Source organism: Atractosteus spatula, chromosome 9, assembly GCF_055471065.1.
Source record: "Atractosteus spatula isolate fAtrSpa1 chromosome 9, fAtrSpa1.hap1, whole genome shotgun sequence".
NCBI classification, from domain to species: domain Eukaryota; kingdom Metazoa; phylum Chordata; class Actinopteri; order Semionotiformes; family Lepisosteidae; genus Atractosteus; species Atractosteus spatula.
The window spans coordinates 18,340,081-18,365,066 of NC_142714.1; the positions used below are offsets into that span (position 1 = coordinate 18,340,081).

The window sequence follows — 24,986 nt, forward strand, 5'->3', positions numbered from 1 at the left end:
CATGCCTAATACACTCTGATGAATAACGCATCAAGCCGTAAAGTCCTGGGTATAGACGTCACCAAGAAAACATGACACTGAGACAAGTCAACATTCAGCCCATCGGAAATGACTTGCCATTGTTGAACTGTAGAAAGCAAAAGTACAATGTAGACAGGCTCTGGGATGTGATACAAAGAATTGGGCTGGATATACAAAACACTAGAGATGTTCATCTGTTTTAAAGTCAAGTTGTCTATATTTACCAGAGCAGCAGATAAGCAGACAGTTTTTTTAAAACCTTCAGTTCTCCACTATAAAACTGGATGAAGGCCTCAAAATTGCCACTGGCATGTTCACCCTTAAGTAGGAGTATGTATCACTGTATGAGATTCTGTGCTATTAAACCACACATCATGGCGAGGCAAACTTTTATTATTGTAATGTGCCAAAATGTCCTCTTGTGCATACCGTAGGTAGGATAGATTCACATATTATTAAATTATCTTCTGTGAATGCTGTTTTTCAAGTGCATTGTTATCCTTATTTTTTGATGATGGTCAATTATTTTATTTTTATTTCAGGTTTACAATGTTATGCTAGGACTGTCATCTTTTTCTCTGATGACTATTTCATTTTAAGATACACATGCAAATGATGATTTGACAATAACAATTACAGTAAGCACTCACACATTACATAAGTATCATTCCAATTACAAGTATAATTATTTTAAAACTGTAAATGTGAAGCTGTTCCCCATAATTGTTACAGAAAACAATATGCATTTTGAGAACTCAAAAGTAAGTCTTGCAGGTATACATTATATTAAGAACAACATCATTTCTTTTTCAGGACATAAGTAACAAATGTAGTGCTGTGCTCATCTGATTATAAGCACTTAGTCATACTGACATCATTTATGAGTGTAATGCAAGTGAATATGTCAGCTCTGTTGCCAAATCTCACTTTTTTCAATTTTTGACATTTAATTTTAATAATGATAATCATACATTTCAACATTTGCAAAGGACTATTACAGCTTATTTAAGATTTAGGATTTTTGTCAAATCCTGTTTTGTAAAATATGCATAACACAACCAAGTGAATTAATTAGTACTTCCAACAGCCTCATTTCACAGGATGACCATCAACGGAATAGATTTCTTGTAGACTGCAGGAAGTATGCATTTGCTGTCTAAGCAAGTTGACAGCTTTTCCATCCTTTTGTTTTAAAATACTGTATCTGAATGTGTGGAAAGTACATTGAGGTCACCAATTTTCTTGATGAGTTTTGACTTCAGGTTATGAGTACTGATAGGTGTCTGTTTTTAAAATGTACTACATTTTACTTTCTACCCTCTGTGAAGAGGTTACATTTTCACTATTTCAAAACAACAAGCATCTCAATTTTCGTCTTTATAATTACTTTAAATGCAATACAACACAAATGCACATTAAAATATATTGACAAGTAGGTCTGTAATCGAATAAGGTCAGCCAGCTCTGTATAATAAAGGCCAGCATGCTTTAGAATTAATTTTGTACTGGCTAAAACATATCTTATTAAACAGACCTACAACACAAGTTTTGGCACTGCTTGTGTGAACTCAGTTAACCTTTACCCTATACTACTGTTGCTCATTAGTATGAAATAATTTTCTAATAACTTCAATAAGACAGTAAGCAACACATTAACATTAAATGTATTATTTAATAGCCTTGATTCAAATAAAATGCATCAATACTTCTGCCTTTATATTATATATACATTCTTATATACTTTATACATACAGTACTATTTGTATGTGAAAGTGCTTTCAGCATTCCTTAGTTGTAATCAAGTGTCAGTTTGCATCAGTTATGGTGGTTGAATTTATGGCAGAGTTTTCTTGTTACTCCAGAGGGGAGGAGGGGACAGGACAGTACAACCTAGTGTAGGATTCAATTAATTCAATTCAATTCATGTGAAAATGCCTCACCATTACTTTAGTTACATCACACTGAGGCATCAAAGCATTAGAAAATAGTTGGAATTGGAAAGCATTTCAGAATTATCTACATATCAGTCCTAATCCCCATCTTCCTGGCAAAAAAATCCCAAACCATTTTTAAATAAATACATTTTATCAATATTACAATTAGGGCTTAAAGGCAGATGGAATGAACATTTTAAAACCAATATTTCAGAAACATATTGAGCCACATTAAGATGCATTTCCAAAATATAATACTTATAAAATACAAGACATGCATCTTGTTGAACAATAAGCCCTTCATAGACTGCAACATGAAAAATGTTCAGATTTTCCTTGTTGAGATGGTTAACATTTTTTAATTGAAAATGTTTAAAAAAATAAGTGCTTGTCTTCTTTTTCTTACCACTTGATACAAATATGCAATTCAATCTGGAAATGTAAATACATATGTTAACCGGAAGAAAATCCTTTAAATAAAACCAGTGCATTTTTTAAAATATTACCAGATTCAACTAAACATATTTACAATAAACAACTAAGAACAGTTAAATGTATTAAATACAAACAAAAAAAACAGTGCAATCAGATATAACAGATGTACTCAAAACTGACTATGTTAACTTTCTTCTAACAATTTTAAAATCAAGCATCTGTAGGAAGTGATTTGACCTTCATACTGTTCATCAAAAGAGTAAGATTTAGTTTTGGCCATATAATAATACAAACAACTGCCAAAAACTGACAATTTCAATGTTTCTCAATTTGTGCACAAAATACAACAGTAAAGATCCTGATTTATAATTTGACACATCCATAACTGTTCAGTCTTGGTAAAGTGGAGGACTCTTGACGTGATTGAGGCTCTTCTAATAAATTGTTTCGTTTGAGATAAAATGGGTTTAAGCACATCTGTAATATATGGTACCATACCTTTCAATCAAATTGATTGTTCTTCCATTTTGAACAGCAGATGTCTTTTCACATTCACCTCAATCAACACGTACCGAATAATCATCATCACCATCATCATCAATGTCATCTTGAAAACATAATTACTGTTTTAGACAAGGATTGCTATAAAGTTCACTTCTGTACCTGTAATATCACCACAACAGATGTTTCATATAAAATACCAACATGCTACATGTGTTGTGGTGATGGCTACAACAATTGCTCACCACAATTCTTTCATTGTACAGTACAGTACATCAGTTTTTATCCTGATGGATCCCAAAGTAGTTTAAATGTGGGAGGAGACCCACTTTATCCACTACTGAACTTCAATTTCATTAACTTCAAATTTCAAGAAAGGTTACTTAGTCATTTTGACCAAATCAGCAATGTTCATCAGACACCATAAAAAAAATGTTTTACATAACATATTTAATGTTTTTCATCTTAAGTGGAAGGGCTGTGAAAAAGTAAGATATGTATAAGAAAATGTTTTCCCAATTTTGGTGCAACTGAAGGATAATGGGAGTGGACAACATTTATTGTTTAAGAAAAAAAAAGTGATTTAAAACAGTGATTTGAATGATACAATGATACAAAATACAACTTTATCTGGTACTGAACTGCAGTTCCCACCTGGGTGATGTGCAGCACCCATTAAATATCAGCAGCTCCTTTAACACAGCAGACCAGTAAGTAAAAAAGTGTTACGCATGTTGAGCATTAAAGTGGAACTTTAGGAAGATGAGATTGTGCGAACCCAAGGTTCAATTCAGCCAGGACACTCAGGTTAACACCCTTGCTATTACAAATATTGCCATGAGATATTTAATTACCATAACACCAAGACATCTGTCACTTCTAAAAATGACAAAAATATGAAGCCTCTAGCTGAGTTTAGATTTTTCTACTAACATTTTAATAAATTCTTCCAATGTTTTTTTTTAAACTATACACACAAATCAAGCAGCAACTGTTAAATAATTTGTTGAATGCACTAAACAATCTTTATATAATAATTTATTCAAACAATACCAGTTGATATAAAATAAAGTGCTGCCAAATCCAAGTGTCTTCAGCCATCCAAAAAGCCAAAAACCAAAAATATGAATCTAAAAGCATACATAGTATAAAAAGATTTGTAAACCATTAATGAATGTTTTTTTGCCTTTTTTGGTTTCTTGTTTTCTTCATTTTACCAAATATTCACTGGTAAAAACCTTCATTTTGTTCTAAACACTTTTCCCATTTTCATTGGCCTGAAAAGAACAGGACAAAAACAGTTTAAAGGAAGTAATGTAATTCTGCACAAGACTGATAACATGAAGCCATTTTCTATACGGATAAAGCCCTGTTCAAAGATGTTTCATCACTTCTTCTCCTTAGATAGCAGTGAAAGTGTACCTTGAAGGTGCACATCCTTATGGCTAAAGGCCTGTTCTCACTTTCTATAATGTAGCCAGATGTCATGGGATCATCCACAGTGGGATTAAAAAAAAACCTACAATTATATGAGTCAAGGGTATGAGCAGTCTTTTAAAGTGCTTCTGTGACTACTTCATAATATGCCTTCTAAATAGCTGAATAGAACAATCATTGCTTACTGGAATTTTTCTTTCAATGTATACTATATATACAGTACTCTTCCAAATACACACCTTTATTTAACTGGACAATACTAGTAGTAACAATACTAATATATTAATACAAATAATATTAAACTTTATTTCCCTTTTTCATCTGCATTTTGCAGATATTAATGAATTTTTAACCAAGTCTTTCCTACAATAAAAATAAGTTACTATTCCTAAGAATATGAGGAACAATTTTAAAAGCAATGTAGATATACTGTAGGTATTTCTTTCTCGGCTTCTTTCTACAATAATCCAGTGTTGAATACTACCTTGACAGTGGTGGCCTTGTAAGCTGGAACAGAAGCTCCAGAGTCAGGACTCATCACAGAGAGACTAGAATCAATAATCTCCTCTGTGAAAGGGAAAAACAACATGACTGATCTAGAACAGCTACTGTACAATCTGCATGTCAGGTAATATACACAAAGGCAGAGAAGATTCTAACATTTCTGTCAGTGACTGTCCCATACAACATCCTTCACTTTCTACAGCAGCCAACAGAGAAGAATGCAAGAACAGCAAGAACAAACACAGAATGCCATTCAGTCATTTGGAGAGAGCTGTCAGACACGATAACTACCATTGATTAGAGTGCTGCAGCAAAATTTACAGGTTTATCATTATCAGAAAAAAATAAATCAGATGGACACTTTGCTATTCCTTTTAAAATATGAAGTCCCTGTACATTTCCAGCAATACTTTTCTATTTCTTTTCCTTTAAATACTCTACAACATCACAGAAATCTCATATTCTGCTACACATGCTGCACACATACAGAGTAGAGATCATAATGTTATGACAGCTTTACTAGAAGACCACAAAACATGCACATTAACATTTAAAAGTAACTATTTTAAGCACAATTATATGAATTCTTAATTTATTGGTGCGTTCTCTCTCTTAGATCACATGAAAAGTTATAATTGTCTTATCTTCTGTTCTTTTATCATTTGGCAAATGTGCTACCTATTTGATGTTAAGAGAAGAATAAAACAAAATACCTGGGCTTCTGGTGTTATTGTTCTTAAAATGATCTGAAAGTTTATCTGCCTTGTCTTCTACAGTCAAGCGACTCACATTTCCACAATTCATTCCTGAGTTAGAGGTAAGACATTCTGTTTCAGAGGTGCTCTTCGTTTTTGCCAGGTCAGTAACTGAATCTTCAGAAAATACATTCTCTTTTTTTATCTCGTCAGTCAACCTTCTGTTGCTTGGTAAATTATCTGCTTGGTTCACACAATGAGCAGTGGCAGCTTTTTGGACGTCCTTAGAAACCACCGAGCTTTGTTGCTGACTGTCTGTCTTTTCTGAGATATTATTGTATGTCAAAGTCGGTGAAGTCTGATCCCCTTCGGCCACTGAGTGTACATCTCTGTTGTAGGAAACATCTTTAAGTGTTTGCAACAGGGCTGTCTCTGGAGGAGAAGTGCTATCCATTTTATGGGGTGGACCATTGATTTCCTTGAGGACTTGGGCTGATTTATGGATTTCCTTTACTCGCTGAGGTAATGCTTCAGCGTCCACCAGTCTGTTTGATTTGACATCTTCAACTAGTACTTTGTCACCATGATCAGCTCCAGCTACACCAACATTCATTTCTTGTTGACCTTGACAACAAACAGTCTCAGCATTATCTACTGCACATCTCTTACTTTCTTCAATACCTTGGACATTGGCTATATCATGCATGGTAGCTGTGTCTGAATCCTGGAATTGCTCATTTTTTACATCCCAGTCTTTGCCATTTGTGTTGAGTGTAGGCTCATCTACTTCAGGATTACCCAAAGCCTCCTGATCCTCACATAGATCTTCAGAACTCTTTTCTATGCTCTGAGAAATACACACATACAGTACACAATTATGAAGGTTAGGTAATTGCATATAATGGTACATTATGTTTTAACAGATGATAACAGGAAACATCTTATACTGTAGTTATGTACCTAAATAAGGACATCACTGAAAAATATGTTTGGCTACTGTGAACTGGAACAGGATGTAGTACAGTATGTATTCCACATGGATTTTAAATATTTGCAGGCCACTCATTTTTCAAGCAAGATAGACTTCAGCCGACATTCTGAAGAATGTAATGGTGTATGGCAGGGGACTGCAACCTATGGCACGTGTGTGAGTATTGGCATGCAAAGAGATTTTTAATGGCACCTGCAGAGAAAGAGGCACGTGCAATGAAAGTTTAATAAGCCACGAAGAATTTAAGTAAAAAAATTAAAATACAATGCTGGATTGTTCTGTAATTTTCTATAACATTCTACCTAATGAAAACTCTTTGGCGTAGAAAAAAATGAATTTCTTGGTTTATTTACTGCATTATTTTTAGTGGGGCTACCCTATTATTTTCACAGGAAAGCTCGCAATCCATGGCATTGATAACATTGTTCACACTTAGGTGTAAAGTCCAACATGTTAGACAAAATGGCAGTTGCTAAGAAAGCAAAGTTAGATGTTTGCTTATATCAGCCCTTTTGGAGAGATGAATATGGATTTTTTCAAAATAAGGACCATTCTGTTTGCTCTATACGGTATGTTGTGAGAGTGTTGTTTGCCGCACATCGAGTGTCCAATGGCATTTTAAGACAAAACACAGCAAAACCTTCAATAATAAGGCAGACAATGCTGAGTCTACCAGCTATAGGGCCATAGCAAGGAATGGAAAACAAAGCAGTAATTTCTGTATAAGTTAAAATTAAGCCACAGAAGCAAGTTACAAAATTGTGTCGGATTGTTTTGGCATGCTTTATGGACTTTATGATGCAATCAAGATCTTTTTGTCAGAAAAAGGTCAAAACCACCACTGAATGCATGATAAAAAAATGGGTTACAAAACTAATGTTTTTAGCTGACATCACCATGCATAAAGATGAACTTGGACAGCAGACTTGCAGAACTTGCAATTTTTTTCCCAAGACTTTGACACCTCAACTTTGCGCTATTTCCAACTACTTAAAGAACTTTCAAAACATTGAACAACCCAAGTAGCTTAGTTTGAAGTGTACAGTACATGCGACAAATGACATCAGAATTTTCTGTCAGAAAATTTCAGAATTTCCAATGTTTTGGCCTGATGTTTTCTTCTCTGACTAGACCAGACAACTTTGATACCAGTGACATGGATTTTTCAGTGTTTCAGTGGATGGTTTCTGAGGATTCTGAAATGCAGCTAATTAATCGAAGTACTCAGACTTATGGAACTCAGAGTTCCGGGATCTGTGAAACACACTTTAGGCTACTGAAAATAATCACAGTGTCTCTGTCATTTACTGCTGGAAGGCCATTTCCCTGTGAACAGGTATCACCATGACATCTGTCCTTTGACCCAACCATTGCCGGTTAACAACTGAAAGCTTAGGGGCTTGTGTGCTGCTTTGAGCCTAAGATTGGAGAACTCAGCAAGGGAAAGCAGGGGCAAGGATCACATGAAATGGCAAGGCATGCGTATTCATTTTTTAGAAGTGCATGAGCTAACACCTGGCATGCCCCTTTTAAAAGGTTGCTGACCCCTGGTGTATGAGTTTGAACTGCATATTCCACTGATTCCACCAAGGACAAAAGGATCTGGAGATTGACCTGGCCAGGGAATGTCAACACAACCACACACATAGACATTTCATTTGTCCCTAATACTTTCTCAAGTACAGTAAATAATGGATCCAAAAAAACTAAAATAAAAGCTGTTGAAATGATAAGTGTACAGATACTTAGCATCAAAACAAGCACTTGCTTTCTGATGCTAACATGTTTTTTCATGTAAAAAGGAAAAATTAATATTGTTATAAAAGTCTTGAAAAGGATAGTAATCAGCAAAAAAAAAGTCTGACATTGTAAACATTGTCTTGTTTTTCACATCACACTGACCTGGAGGTGTTCTTCTTTGGCATCCCATCTGCAAAAATAACACACAGAAAAAGTAATTACTGTACATAAGGTAGTTAAATTTATATTTTATAATACATTAATTAGATGAAGAGGAAAATTAGTTCAGCATATCAAAAAAGTGAAAATGGGTGACTGAAAAAGTGCTCTGAGAATGCACTTACTATATAACAATACTAAAGACTGGAACTTAGTGCTCTCTTTGAACCTACAGGTATGTCACTTTTTAAAAGGTACATCTACATACTTAAGCAAAATTTAAATGTATAACCTACACAGAAAATAAATAACCTACATAATCTCAGGAGCAACTGCAGTCTGAAAAGCCATTAATGTTTTATAAACAACACTGAATTGAAGTGGAACATGTGCCACTGTTGATCTACAAGCACTTAGACTGCCTCACTCTTTCCATTACCGGCAACATTTTGACCTCATAACTAATCTGTGCTACTATCTTCACTAATAAGCCTTAACATTGCACTTCACATGTCTTCAGAGACGAGGGCAAAGCCATGGAACATCAGTACAGGATGTGCGTCATTTCTGGAAATGGGATCACTAATTCTCACAACTGAATAGCAATCAATTAAAATAACAGGTAGAGGCACACATCCAAATAAGCAGAACAAAAAAGTAATCAAACAAATGAAAGGAGCATGTTTAATAATTTTGGTTGTATGCATAGGCAAAATATGAAATTATCAATAAACATGGTTTTGCACTTGAACTACATTGTAGGTATAAAACTGAGGCAGATTGTTTCAATTAGAACTAAATGTTTTTTTAAAGATTTCTAATAGTCCTTGTGTGCCTCACACAAGTCCACAGGAATGTGGTAATGGGCCCCTCTGCTAAGAGACATCGTAGAACTGCATCAAAGCTCAACAGTATAGTAATATTTACAGTAGCAAAATGGACTCCCAGTATGTAGCCTGTTTCTGTCAAAGACCATAGGTCCCAGGTCACTATCCATTATCTAAAAGGGATAGTCCCCAATGAAAGGTCTTTGATAAAAGGTATGAAAATTCCCTTCCTGCTAGTGTGGCAAGAGGTTTTCCCAAATGAACCATAACTATATAACTCCCCTATTAGCAGTGACAAGAGAGCACAAAAACTGCGATTGCTATCAATATTACCCACTTATAATCCTTTTGAGATTTTCCATACTGTATATAATGACCACTCTAACCACTTAATCTTCTTTTAAAGACTCATTGTTCTTCTTAACCATAAAGGTCCATGTAAAATACAACCTCTACCTCCCTGAGGAACTGCTTTTATAGGAAGCTAGAGATTCCAGGTGCAGCCAATTCAGTGATTTCCTCCTGAGAATTTGAAGAATGAGGCTCACCTAAATGAGATGACCCCACCTCTTGGTGATTCTCACAAGCTCTGATACAGGTGAGTATTAATTCTCTAGAGAGCCCTCCAAGGCTAGGATGTCTGTATCTTAACAGTAATACTGAAAGAATAAATAGAAGGTACTTCTTTAGTACAGGAAGCATGTACTGTATGTATAACTATTATTATGTGGCACAAAGTTTTAAAATTCAGCCTGGTGCTGTCTGTGGATGGAATAGGAATGTACAGTAGCTAAAGAGGCCCCTCTGATAGGAGACATCGTTAAGCTGTATCAATCTGAACAATGTAATGATATACTGTATAGTGCCATAGGGCTCCAGCAAGTCCCCTGGCTAGTTTCTTCCCAAGCCACAGGACAAAGGTCAATATCAACGGTCCAAATGAAGACCTACCAATAACTGGTCAGTACAGTGAGTATCAGAGTTACAGTATACCTGATAGCATCTCAGCCAATCACCAACTAGTGAACTGTGGCTCATTACAGGATCAGTAAACAAGTGTGAAACAGCTTTAAAGAGTTACAAATCAATTCAAAGAAAAAATACACTACAGCAAAATCTCATCCATTGGAAAAATAAATTCCAGTGAGCTGTTTGGATGACAATGACTTTCAATATTTAAATTTAGACTTTCCTAGGGTTAGTTAGGGGTTCCATTTTGTAAGTGATTGTTGTTTGACTAACACTTCTTTTTTTTATTTTGAACTAGTTCTGTTTAATTATTAAAATCTCCCAAATCTGCTCAGTGGTTTAATTGAACTGCTGATTTTGCCACTTTGTTTGTAATTAGAACATGCCTGATAGACCCCAAATCTGCTTAACCTGCATGCCATTCTTTTGATCACCTGAATTAGTCTCCTGTGCCTGTGTTCTTAGATTTGCACTGTGTTCTTACTTTTACTACTTGTTGATCAAGAGACCTGATGACAAATTTTATTGCAGTATAAAGTATTCGTCTACTGTATGACTATAGTATTGTATGTGTTCTGTAAATTACATACCTATATACAACATTTTCAATAAAAACTGTTCTGAGAGCTTTTAAAACCCAGGCAGCACTAAATTCTTTTCTCTGATTTAGACATTTTCACTCTTTTATTTGATCTGCTTTATTTCATACTAATTAAAAAAATCATATTAATGAATGTCAAGAATCATATCCTCATTAACTAGATTCCAAATGTATTGCTTTATGATATTATGCTGACAGACAATACAGCCAACTGAAACGAAACTGATGAAATACAATCTGACTATGCATATCTGTCTGGGATTTACATGATGACACAGCTCATCAAGGAACATATCTTAATCATCTCTTCATTTACCACTGTCTAAAACAGTACATAACATCCCTCCCAATATCTTCCTTACGCCTAACAAGCCTCAGTACATTTTAAGTAAAGGGAAGGGTGCCATAAATCTGTTATGGTAACAAACCATCTCCAAGGATACTTGGTGACTGTAGTCTTATGACTCCCATTAGAGACTGGTGACTCAAAATCTATAAATAGCTTGTAATGTTTTACTTCAGAGCAGAAGTCCTTACAGAAAAAAAAAGTGAAGACTAATGAACATATGAAATTAATGGAACACAAGACCAGGATGCTCTGTGCCACAATTCTGTAGATTTTAGGTCAACCTTAATTTAACACATTTACCAAAGACTTGGAAAAAATCTAACCATTAGGTAAACCTAGCAAGTGATTAGTCAATTAAGTCAGGGCTAAAGTCCTATTGGGCATCCAAGTAGTTTTTCCAAAGAGTCACCAAATTACTTAATTGAAACCAATGACCTGTGTGAATGATAAATTGCTCTATCATCAAGAATGCTCACCAACAAATGATTTTAAGAAACCCTTGAAAACCTGTTTATGTATGTACACACTGAGAGTATATAATACACAAGAGATGAATACTGCAACCAGTAGGATTTATTGTGGGTTTTAATGCCCTCAATATACTGCATAACCAGAATTATGAGCAGTCAAGTTTGTTATTCCTAATATTACTCTGATGTTCAGCATAAACAGTAAATGGTAACAGAAAATAATAACTTTCTGCTTTTAATATAAAAGTGTTTTTTTTCCTTATAACTTCACAACAACAGATACAGTGCTTCCAACTAGGTATGTTAGCCTAAATTAAAATATCAAATCAGAAACAAACCCAGTACTTCATGGTTAATTTGTGTTTACCAGAGGCCTCTTGCTTCTACCTGATGAAGGTATGATTTTATCCATGGCCACCCCTAACTCAAAACACTAACACACAAGACAAACCAGAGTTGGAAAAGTCATATAAAATCCCTCCATACCAGGAAGTTATAGTATGCATGTATTTCATCTATAGACCCCCTCACAAGGGGGTGAGAGTATAAGCTTAACCTGCTGGTGTTATTTACAGATGATTGCTTTCTATCCTTAACTCCCCTTCCTAACAGCATTGTAGACTTCACAAGCAGCCGACCTGTCCCTAGATCAACACTTATCTAATTTTGCTCATGTAAGCTAAAATGGTGTGCAGGGTAGCTTGAGAGCTCTAATTAGGCCACTTCGATTGAACCATCTCTGAGTCAAGTGCAGTGCAGCCCAGTTTTCCATCACCTGAAAAGTCTGTGCAGTTCCTGAAGAAGGATGGATATGCACAAAATTAAAATAGCAGGTTAAAATTAAATCACCCCACCTCACACAGAACGAGTGGGTATACAATCATAAACATTAAATAATTTTGTTCACTGTAAGTCAATCTGAATGTGCAACAAATCACTTGTGATATACTGTATACTGTTACTTGTTTTTCTCTAAATTAGGCCCTACAAAATCATTTACAGAATGAACAAGCTCATAATATGAGCTCTTGGGTGTGAAGTTGTACAATAATCTTTAATCACCTTTTGAAAGCTGAACAGAGTATCTACTGTAGAACCGTGATAATGTTTCCACCTCAACATCTTGCATTGCAAGAATTACAGTATTAGGTAAACCTGCTGGGAACAAAATTCTAACAGAACTGAATTCTAATACTGTATACAGGATATACAGTATAGTGACAAGTTTAGAATATAAATTAGGAATTATTATATGAACATTATGCAATGTATTTGTAAAATATTGTTTACAGTCTACAGTGTTTACAGTAACAGTCTTGTTTAGACTACCATGTTTAAATCTGGTCACCATACAGTATAACTGAATAAAGAAAATGCTGCTGAATCAGTACAAAGGTAGCAGGGTTAATTTTTTGCCACAGAGAAATGCCTTGAACAGAAAGGCTAATCTAATTTTAATTTATTTTATCCTAAACAGATGATACTACTTAGGGGCTTGATAGCATTTAGAATGTTAAAATTATTGACAAAGTCAAGTCAGAGAACCACTCAGAGGACAAAAGGAAACAAGCACACAGTAACAGAAGCAGAACTTAAGTATTAAGTTCTGAAAAAATAAGATCTTATTAAATTAAAGGGGTTGGAACAAACTGTGCAGTTATATTGTTGAAGCACATTCTTCATCCTTTGACCTCTCAAAAAAGAGCTGAATGAGACCCTCAGATCAATAGGCTACTGGCAACCAGATGAGAAAACTGGGCCTGCTAGTCATTCATTTGTAACCTTTCTTAGGGTCTAACATTATTTTTTTCTGTTAATAAGTCTATGGAACCTTACCTTCTTGCTCTCCCTGTCAGACGATCCTTGCCTTTTGCTTTGCTGCTTACTACTGGAACATTTTTGGAAGCCTTTTCTCTGTTGCGATGCATATTACCTATAACAAAATAAATAGGGAACCCAAGCTTAACCAATTAAAATAGACATTGCAATCCCAAACCTCTATTCTAATCTGTTAAATGTGCTTCATTTGGTTGGTTTAATATTTTAATACTTGAATACTCTCTAAATTCTGTAAGCTTTAAGGACTGTGATGAGTATACTTTATTGAGCACTTATTTGATTTCACAAAAACAAATATTGTGTTTTGGGTAGAGAACTGTGAGGTCAACCACAATGCATAATCAATTTACAGAGATTATAAAAGCTAAATACGCAAACATAATTACTGTAGGTAATGTAATGAAGTTACACTTATATTGATTTCATTTAAGTTCTGTACTGCAAAACTGAACAGATGCAGCAAAACAAATATGAGTTTAAGAGAACTATAACACCTATAGTATATGCAATATAATTTCTTGCTATTTCCATTATGTTCATGCAGAAAAAAAGAGATGCATTATTTCACAGACTGTATTGTATAATAATTTGGAGATGGAAATTGTAAATGTAGGCAACACACAAGCTAAAACAGTTAGACTTCCACTGAAACACACTGAAATTCTGGTTCTATCAAGACAATGAATCCCACAGAAAAGCAATACACTCAAAGTGAAATTATGTTGTTTTCTTTTTTCCATGTTCAACTGGAAGCATTTAAAAATTAAAAAAAAACTGATCTGGGAACAATGTCTCAGTTTTCAAGCAATGCAAGTATTTTCATTAAAGACCTTAATAATGAAAAGCATATTGCAATTTTAAAGTTCACTTTAGAAACAAGGGTCTGCAAAACCCCACTGAACATGAGATATATTTTCATTGCTGTCCTCAGGCAGCACCATTTCTCCATCTTTATCCTAACTTTTTATCAATCCTTCTAGTAATGAGATTGGACTGAAAATATTTGTATAATATAAAACTCATGTGGCATATTCTTCAGGTCCTATTTTTGTTAATAAGAGAACCAGTATGGGTTTCTTAATATTTGGCAAATGACTGTGTATAGCAATAATACAGAAAAAAATAGATCTACTAAACCCCAAACTAAAGAAGGAAAAATATGGTACTCAGCCCACAGACTTTAGGCTCAGATTCTCTATATTAAAAATTATTTTATTTACAGAATTGCAGAGATGGACTGAAGTAACACTACAATATTGGCAACTCATTATGGGCAATCGTTTTATAAGAAAGGTTAATACCAACCTCTTGTTTCAGGGTCAGATAATCTTGGATTAAACTTCCTTGGATTTCTTCCAACTGTGCAACACAAACAAACTTAATTAGTTAAAGGGTTCATACTCACATACTGTAGCAATATGATTATTATTAATGCATAAGTATTACTGTAAATATTATTATTTTGATCACTTTCTAACATTTACATTTTGGAGGCTGGTGTTACTGTAAATGGGGTTTACAGTAACTACATTTTGGTTACATTCTATGAAGGAGTTTGGCCCTTTTATGAAGAACAAGCATGTTTTGCCCTCCAAAATGATTTTATGGACTGAACAGAACAGGGAAGACTTCTGGTGCCAAAACTGTCTTGCCAGTATCTATGTAGTCTGCCTCTCGGTTATGTACTGCCTCATAACTGTGCAATATGTTATGCACAATACCTACATTTTGCCATACTAACAACAGTAAACACATTTCAGAATAGCTGAAAAAAATATGTTTGACAAAAAATATACTTTCACATAACTTATATTTTACTTAAATCTCTTTCTGTTTTTGCAATTTGCCTGTGTCAGAAAAATTAAATATGTTACCTGTTCATTTCTCAAGACTTAATGATGTTAATTTCTGGAACATCTAAGAAAAAAGGCTTTTTTCCAAAATATTTAAATGCCTGTGCAGGACTCTTTAACCTGATAGTGTGATGCTGGAGGACTTTCACAAATAAACTGTTTGTATACTGTACATACTGTATAACCCTTTGTAGGGTTACCTGCATCCTATTTGCTATAATCATTAATAACCAGAGAAATTCTGAAAATGGGTCTGAGGCTGGACCAACTCTGGTGTAAAAACCTTTCCAACCTCACTAGCACCCTGTAAACTTTATTTTAGATTATGGGAACTATGCTGCAAATATATTCTATATATTCTATATCCTGTATATACAGTATATATTCTAAATTATCTTGCCTTTAGGCCTAGCATATTAGACCGGTGTTCTGAAATATTTATAGAGAGAAATAACACAGTAAAATCTGCCGGGACTGTATTCTGTCTTGTGCAAATGTCTGCACTTTTTTTTTTCTCTGACTGGCCTCTAAGCCACACAGCTACAACACAGACTGCCACAGATGGCGAAAGACACAGCTGCTTGGTTACACTGCCCAATAAAAGTAATTCAATATCAGAAAATGTATTATACTAATAGATTTTCAGCTTTCATTAGGAAAAAAAAAGAGGTCAGAGACGTAATCTGAAAATCTGTTCTTCAGTATTAAACATATCAAATTTGGAAACAAGCAGATTAGTGAAGCTACTGTACAGTATGTAATGGTACCTTCACTTTTTTCGTTCAAAGTGGAATGATTCACCACTTGCCTGATGTTAAGCTTGTTTGATGACACTTGGCAGTGCGGACTTCTGCTGTCTAATCTTGTTTTGTATTAGTTTCATATGCATGTTTATGTCCTTCAGCTCATATTAAAAATGTCAATTGTACTAACCTATTTCAGCATCAGTGTTTGGAATTACGAAACCAGCAACAAACTGTACATACAGTACCAAACTTGTGATAAAACAGGTACAGTGCCTGAAAGTACAGAAAGTCATTGCCACTTGTATTTTTCACAATTGTTTATGTTGCAATCTTAAACACCTTTATACAGGATTTTTTCTCACTGATCTAAGAAAGCAAAAAAGTCATTACTACTTTATAGTTCATCAAGTTATACAGTATGTACAGTACACATACAGTACATATAAGTGTGAATGCATATTTTTCTAAACAAGTGCATAATAAGATCATGTGTTGCATGTGTCACAACCTGCACACTCATCAAGTTGTTCAATTTGTGACAGTTTACAAGCCTCATAGTGCTTTACAAAAGGTTTAGTGCCAACTGGAAGCGCTACTGCTGCAAACTAATGAAAAGTTACAGAAGTTGTTGTTTCACAGAATTCTCAATATTCCTGGCTGCCTAAACCCAACTCTTTCCATGATGGCACTCTGCCATTTGTAAACTGCCTCTTGAGGAATGTGTTTCTTTTTCCTCTCAATTTGTTGTTATAAAAAAAATTAGCATTAGTACAGTACATTACACCTCTATAGTTAAATCATGTACTAAAGGCATCTAAAGGTAGATATTATTGGTGGCATTCCATATTTAAAAATTTGAATAAACCACTCAGTTTTAAATTATAGCACAGCAAAGACTAAAAAATAAATTTCACTGAGTTTAATGTGAGACCTTCACATGGAATAACACAAAGTAATAATGAAGCAACCCCTTGTCATTAAATGATAAAACTACCATTTCTTAAATTTTTATTAAACAATACAACCTCCTTTTTGTAAACACTCTTTATATACGTAGTTCTGTATGAGATCCCTCCCTCTATAAAAAATACTACATGATTTTACAAAACATTGTTCTTAAGTCTAATGTTTTTTACACCAAACAATAACTTTGCATTGTTCTCTTAAGGATTCAAATTTATATTAACTATTGTTATCCCTCTCAGAAAATATGACAGTGTATCAATTAAATATCTGCAATATGACAAAATGTATGGAACATGAATACTTCAGAGGGCATCATGGTGGCACAGAGGTTAGCAGTTTTGCTTTGCAATGCTGAGGATCTGGGTTCAACTCCTGAGTTTACATGCATTTCCTCCAGGTGCTCCAGTTTCCTTCCACAGTCCAAAGACATGGTGATAGGTTAAAATTTGGCCCTGGGATGAGGTGAGTATGTGTGTATTTGTGTCTGTGTGTGTCCTGTGATGGACTGGTATCCCATCCAGGATTTATCAGGATGTATCATGTGCAATGTTTCCCTGGATAGGCTCTAGGCCACCATGACCCTCAGTTGGATAAGTGATGCAATATAATAATGAATATGTAAAACTAATGGGAAACAGAAACAATTAACTGTTCAGAGACTATCACAAATTCATAGGTATTATTAGGCTCATGCTCTTATTTATTCTAATCAAAGGGAGAAGCACATTGAGTTATATTGCTTATTACACTTGTGTGATGTGTTTGTCTGTTAATTCCCTTTCTCATATTTATTTTTTCTCATAATTCATTTGTAAAAATTGGATACAAGAAGGTTAAATGGGCTGTCTTTTTTAACAAGCTCACCTCTGTTTTGACTTCTATTTCCAGATTCACCATCACTGATAAACTTTTCACGAAACCTAAAGAAATAAAGAGAGAATCATTCTATATTCAACCCACTTATTAGGCATACCTTGTGTCTATCCCAGAAGCAGAGAATGCAAGTTGGGGAAATTATCCTAAAGTGAAGCAAAAGTCACTTTTCCAGATTAAGTGCGCTTTCAAAATGAAAAATGAAGGACTTAAATGAATACCTGTTCTCTATTAAATAAAGCCAGTTATGCTTTTGAAGGAAATTACAACACTGATGTATTTTTAGAATAAGCAATGTAAATCTAACTATTCTGGTTTGTGAGAAACAAACTCACATTTCCTTATTTCAAAGGGAACGGTTTTGTTTTTGTAAACACTGAAACTTTTCCTAATCCCTTCTGTCCCTTGTGCACTATCACACATTCCCAAATAAGGAAAGGCATTCAAACCTTTTTAAACAAGCTAAAAATAGCCCTTCTTTCCTTCATTTGTATTTCATACTGCTTGTACAATAAAAAGCTGTTTATCAGAGTGCTGTTCCACTATGTGTTGGACGTCACTTATAAATCCACATTTGAAAGCTTCCAGACCCTTAACCTGCAAAAACAAACACTTTTCTTCAACGATTTGCCTCCAGATACTTATTTAAAACTGCTACCAAGTAAAAAGGAACCTCTACTTCCAGCCTTTGAAGACTTGTCATCCCTTGAAAAACAAAATATGAATCAGTGTGAATACTTGTTTCGCTTGAAAATAACTTTTCAACGCAGTAAGATACTGTATAGTTGCTATTTAGAGCTTTAAATATTATGCTACTTAGCCACCTACACTAAAACAGAAGTTTTAAACACTGCGTAAGGTCCTCTTCGACAAACTTGATTCATTCAGCATTTTTATGCACTTCAAATTAGGAACGAGCAACTCCTAATTGAATGAAAACCTCAAAGGACTTGTAAGCACTTAAATGGATTTACACTTGTCAAATGCAATTAAGAAACTATTACCTGCAAGAAGGGCAGTGATTAATCTCTTTCGTGTAAAGAATTTTACAACCTAAGACTGACACTCAACCATAATTCCAGTTAAAGACCTGCAGTTAAATCTAAGACATACTGTAACATGGTGAAGAATACCGAGAATATGTGAGTTCTTGATATACTGTATGTGGGAGCAGATTAAAGTCCTAAATATGCAGAACTAACTTGTTGTGATAACAAAAGCAAAAGCTGAAGTCACAGAGGAGTACAGCTCATCAGCACCAGTAACCCACCAAATAATAATAATAATTAATAATACATTTGCTACATTTTTATCATTATAATACCCAGAATAAGGATAATAGTTTAGCTTTAGAAAATCATACATACCCAAACATTCTATTCTGTCTCTGGATTTTATGATAACTCATTGAAGTGGCCCATGGTAGAAAACAACTGGGGGACACTGGTATAGGACTTCAGTATAGTGGTACTTAAAGCCTTGTACATAAGAGCAAATACAGTATACAGTATAACTGTTAGACCAAATCATCATGTCCAGCCTTTTGACTACGTTGCTGATGAGGTGACAGTGGGACTGAAAATCTGTTCCACTTCAAATAATCCTCTCCATCACTTTTTCCATCCTCTCCAGAAACTAAAGAAAATAAGGTAATGTCTTTCTTGTTTGATTTTTATATCTGTGGCGTAATGTAAATAGCTTCATAAAAGTAAACAAAGAACTTCACTACTGTAAATTTACCACAGTTCTCTACCCATTCAATGTGTTATAAAACAAGGGTCATGAAGAGGTAGCCCAACATAGTGGGTTAAAACATGTGTCTATGTTGCTTAAGTTGAAATTCTAGAATTTTGAGTTGAAACTTTAGAGGGAGCATTTTATTTCTGTACTAGTGATGTAAACAAGCCATAGAAAAAATTATTATTGTCACAATTGCTACTCTCCCTCTTAAGGGCGCTCCAGCCCTTCCTCGTTTTCCCCCATTGTTTACACCTGTTCCTTTTCCCAGCCCCTCTTTAGTTCCACCTTTAAAGCCACACGCAGGCGTTTGCCCGAGGCTTCTCATTGAATCCCGTTTCGTGAGAGCCCGGGGTCCTGCCGCGTCTGGCTCCGTCATGGTTTTAGTTTCCTGTTCCTGATTCCCTGCCCCACCGGTTCCGACCCGGTTCGTGTTTTTAGTTCCTTTGGATGGGTTCCCTGGTCTTGGACTCTGCCTCCCGTTTTGGATTTCCCTTTTGGATAGACCCTTGGATTGTTCGCCTTGGATTCACTCCCCCTGGACACCTGCACTCCTCGGACATGCCCCCCGTCTCCAGACCCTTCTCCTGCATGACTTTTTCCCTATTTAATCCTCACAATTCCGGATCGTGTCGTCCGCATAGGGCCCGGAAAGAACTGATCCTTACAATTATAGAATGTATGGCTGACACTTGAGAGGTACATTATTTGTGGCCTGGCTTGTTTATACAGTTTTTCCCAGTTGCTTATGCACTGTGACCAAATGCACACACAGAGCGATCTGATCTCAATACAAAATTCCCGGAACAATGCACCAGCTTTGCAGAACTGAACACACATTCTACTTGTTTCAACTCAATTTGAAATTCAGGTTGACTCATGTTGCAAAACACTTCACATAATCCTCAATGTATAAGCACAATAGTCCTTGTAAGAAAACATGGGCCATTTCTAATAATACATGAATCACGTGGTAAAACTCAAAGTGACAATAAACTACAACAGTCTTCATCTGAACAAACACAATCAGTCAAATATTTTCACTCAGTTCTCCAATATAAAAAGGTCGCAGAAGTGGTCAGTATAGAAAACAATGGAGCAACAAAGAGCATGCAGAGCAAGAGGTAGGGGAAGAAATGGAGGAAGAGGAAGACAACAAATTTCAAATGAAATAATAGCCATTCTAATTGATCATGTAATCAACCATGGAATAAGTATGTAGGAAGCAGGACTGCAACCCAATCTGAGCCGGTTCACTGTAGCTGGAATCATCTGGAACTTTAGGTCTGAGAACACGTGAGTGGGTAAAAATAAGAGTAATTTAAAGAGTAAAAATAAAAGAGTAATTTATTTTTTTTTTAAAATTAAAAAGTATTTTTTTTTAATTAATGCAAGTTGCTACATAAGAAAAAAGCTCACCAGTTTAGCTCTCTCTCAGTCCCTGAAAGGAAGGTCTTTTTAGAAGACTCTTTCCATTCTAAGATGAGCTTACAGTTAACACTGAAACATTTTGATTTGCTATTTTAATCCCTTAGGATGACATACAGTATCTCCTTCCAGAACATGCACATTAAAGAGAAAAAATGAACATCTACTATGAATCCTATGATTCTAAAACAGCTGTAACCACCAACAAATGTAGCATCTGTATAAGGAGGCACTAAGGCAATGCAATAATTACCAAACTTACTACATGCACCATTAAGTTTTGTCTATGAAATAAGATTCTCATTGTTTACTGTTTAGTAGCAGAAAAGTCCACTATTAATGAATTCGCCTGTCAAAATATCGGGAATGTTAACTCAACTGAACGGCTCTCTTAATGTTTGGCACTGAGTGGCTGACTTGAGGAGCCTAAGAGAGATTTTCATCACCAGCCTTGGCCAGAAGAATAGAGATTTCCCACATTGATCCTCTTGAAAACTGGTACAACTGGAGTAATGTGTAGTTCAATCCTATGCGCCATTGCTCTCGTTACAATCTCAGATGGAGGCATGATGCTAGATGAATGGAATGCGAAGAGATGGAATAGAACTGGGCTTTAAATATATAAAAACTTATCATACTATTGAGCCAGTGTGGCCCTGCTCTGAAGTGTCAAGCAATATTGATGCAACACCCTGTTCAAGCTGTTATTGTGGACTCTGAGACCCAGCCTGTAATCAGTGAGGGCTTGTAACATTTAGACCAATGAATGTAGAATACAGTACATATAATTAAGCCATTAATATTTTATTTATTACATTTTTAACATCTGTCATTTTTCATAGGTGTGATCAGAGTTCTCTACAGGTGACCGGTAACTTATGTTGAGATGATATCATGTGATGATGCCTAGCAAACTGTCATAAATTTAATGTAGAAATGATAATAGAGGCACAGCTCATGAAAAGAGAAGGATGAGCACAATACATAGTTTAATGGTAGGGAAACTATATTTAGACATGCATACTGCAGTAGTAGATAAAATATACTACAACTATCAAGCGAAGGAGTTTCAAAAAGTTTGTTACTGCCCATTGCAAGACATCATAAACTTTTGCAGAAACTTACATGTTCTCAGTTTTATCCATATCCCAAGCACGTCTCCACTGTCCCTTGGCATTCTTGTGCCGCGCCACTCGTTCTCTGTCTATCTGCTCTCGTTCCTTCTTCCAGCGAATATACTCCATCTGCTCCTCCTTAAATGTTAGAACATCGAGGTCTGCATGGGCCTTTGGTCCATACTTCACAGCATCCTAGAATGACAGGAAAAAACTTACTTGAGCCCATTTGTTGTCTTAGAAGTCAAACTACTGAAGGATAGGGTTAGGGTTGAGACTTTCTTCAAAGAGTTTAAATGAAGTGTCACAGATCTGAGTGTAAAATATACTTCACCGAATCAAGATATTTATCTGAAGCCACCTAACCAAAGAAAATAGATTATATCCCTAATGGAAAAATTATATTTTTGACAAGTGTTCTGTTATGGGAAATTTCATGTTGAATGGTGTTCTCAATGAGCATGGTTTCAGGCTTAACTAGGCTAGGAGTCAAGAATACACAATCAGTTTTAGATTTCTTTGTTAATATGCCTGTGCACTCAATGCAAATGCAAGAGTTTGAAAACAATAATCACTTTTTTTGAAGGTTTTAATTTTAGTGCAAGTTGGACAACATTCCCTTATAGGACAATAAAGTGTAAAGTACATGGCCACATACTGTATGTGAGAAAAAAAGGAAAGATAACATTGAAATATCACTTTTCCTAAATGTAATTCCTGCCCGAAAAAACAGCCATGCAATCCAAAATTGCCTACGTTTTTTGGAAACCCTAACCCTAACCCTAGCTATGGATTTGGCATTGGTTAGGGTTAGGGTTAAGGCTTTCTTTAAAGACCTTCCACTGATCATCTGAGAGTAAAATATCCTTCACTGAATCAAGAAACTAGCCTTAAGCCACCTCACCAGACCAAGCAGAAAGCATTATGAATTGTAAAAGTCTATTTTTGAGAAGAACTCTGTTATGAGAAATTTCATGTTGAATTGTGTTCTCAGTCAGCATGAGTTAGGAATACTCAATCAGTTTTGTTTTCTAATGCTAATATGCCTGTGCATTTAATGTAACTGAAGGAGTTTGAAAACAATAATCACTTATAGGACAATATAAGTATACTGTACAGTTAGTGGAATGCATGTATATACGTGAATGCTGCAGAAAAAAATACTTTCCAAGCATTATGGTCCTCTCAATAGCAGTACGTAGCACATTTCGAATCCAAACTACAGCACCATGCAGTATCGAACAAATGTTTTTTCCTTTCTTACTCTGACATTGACTTAGAGAGCATTTGCTGCACTTCTGTTAAACAAAAGCATGAGGTATTTAGAGTACAGTACAATATACAGAGGCCTTACATACAGTATATTATACAAGTTGAATATGATTTGAGATTTTAAACAATTTTTTTCACAAACATAAAACAATTTTGGTAGAAACTGTGCAATTGATTTAGAAAGTTATTTTTTCTTGTATAGCACTACACTTCCTGTAGGTCATCTTTGCCAAGTTACTTAAAAAAACACATACCAAGCAGGGACCACCCAAAATCATCAACTACTACAAACTCCTTCTCAGAGACAGAGAAATGATAGATGGCCTTGACAAAGACAACATTGAAGTATTCTTGTTTACCTCAAAACTGGCAGTTCCATCCTGGGGCTAAGAAAAACAAATCTGAAAACCCAAACGTGAATTTAAAAAAATGATACCGAAACCACTTCTTAGAGGTATTCTGCATTTCTGTTTGACATTATCACATTCTTTGTTAGCATTGCTGCATGCAGTTCAGAACAACCTCCAGTATCATGTATATAAGTAAATGCTGTAGCAAACACTGAAAACATAAATATTGCTTGACACCTCAGAGCAGGGCCACACTGACCCGACATAATAAAAAGAACTTAGGAAGCTGAGGAAACATATTACCAGTAAATGGAACAGGCTTCAAAAATTGCAGACAGCACAGAAACAAAGACACAGAGACAAGATGGGCATCTGGATCTGTGTAATTGGCTTCATTATCAAAAATGCATAGGTTGCACCTTTGTTTCTTCTCCTAAATTACAATTCAGGATCCATACAAACAGCAGCTCAGGCTTCCTGCATGCCTCATTTAAACATCCATTACCAGATTCTAACTAGCAGATATGGCCATGTCTTTAATGACCTCTCTTCTGTCAGGATACAGAGAGACATTATTGTAGAACAGAAGTGCTGTCAGACTGTCTAGCGACTTCAAACAAGGATGGGCACTGTCACATTTTCTAAGCTCTGCACTTTACTCTTCCATCAGATCCAACACATAATGGAAATACAAAATCCAAAGCCCATGATCACTACTAATTAGTTTAAGAGAAGAAAATGGAAACGTTTTTTGTCAGAGATAAAATGCATATTTAACTCTCTATCACATTGATAAGTGTAATTCCAGCAATTTACAAAACTTCCATTTTATAATATTATTTCAGTGTAATCAAGCACTTTTTCCAAATAAGCAGTAACTAGATTTTATTTCATGTGCAAGGCTTTACAAGACAAAAAAGAGCAATCTTCATCACTTAGCTGTATTTTAAAACACAATTAACCAAAAAATGTGACAGGCGCTACAGAATTCATAGTAAGAACAATTGCTATCTCTAATGAAAAGCAAGTATAAAATACTATAAATGCAATGAATATCAAAAAGTGATTGTTAACTTTGTAAAAAAAAAAGGTATGTGGCTCTAGAGATATGACACAGTACTGTATACAAGTGGCTATAATATTACATTTTAAAGTAAGGTATTAACATTTCCTT

At 35.1% G+C, this 24,986-nt stretch overlaps 1 protein-coding gene across 1 annotated transcript in view; it reads right to left on the bottom strand.

The window, feature by feature from the left end:
• Positions 1-525: 525 nt before the first annotated feature.
• The window catches only part of ccdc9b (coiled-coil domain containing 9B), a 50,967-nt gene continuing 26,506 nt past the window's right edge, over positions 526-24,986 (bottom strand). The window contains exons 7-14 of the mRNA XM_088924683.1: positions 22,201-22,385; positions 17,902-17,957; positions 14,778-14,831; positions 13,470-13,566; positions 8,421-8,448; positions 5,546-6,374; positions 4,813-4,895; positions 526-4,168 (exon numbers count right to left, since the gene is read on the bottom strand). Of these exons, the coding sequence (XP_088780809.1) occupies positions 4,142-4,168; positions 4,813-4,895; positions 5,546-6,374; positions 8,421-8,448; positions 13,470-13,566; positions 14,778-14,831; positions 17,902-17,957; positions 22,201-22,385 (1,359 nt within the window). The 3' untranslated portion in view covers positions 526-4,141. The remainder of the gene's footprint in view (positions 4,169-4,812; positions 4,896-5,545; positions 6,375-8,420; positions 8,449-13,469; positions 13,567-14,777; positions 14,832-17,901; positions 17,958-22,200; positions 22,386-24,986) is intronic.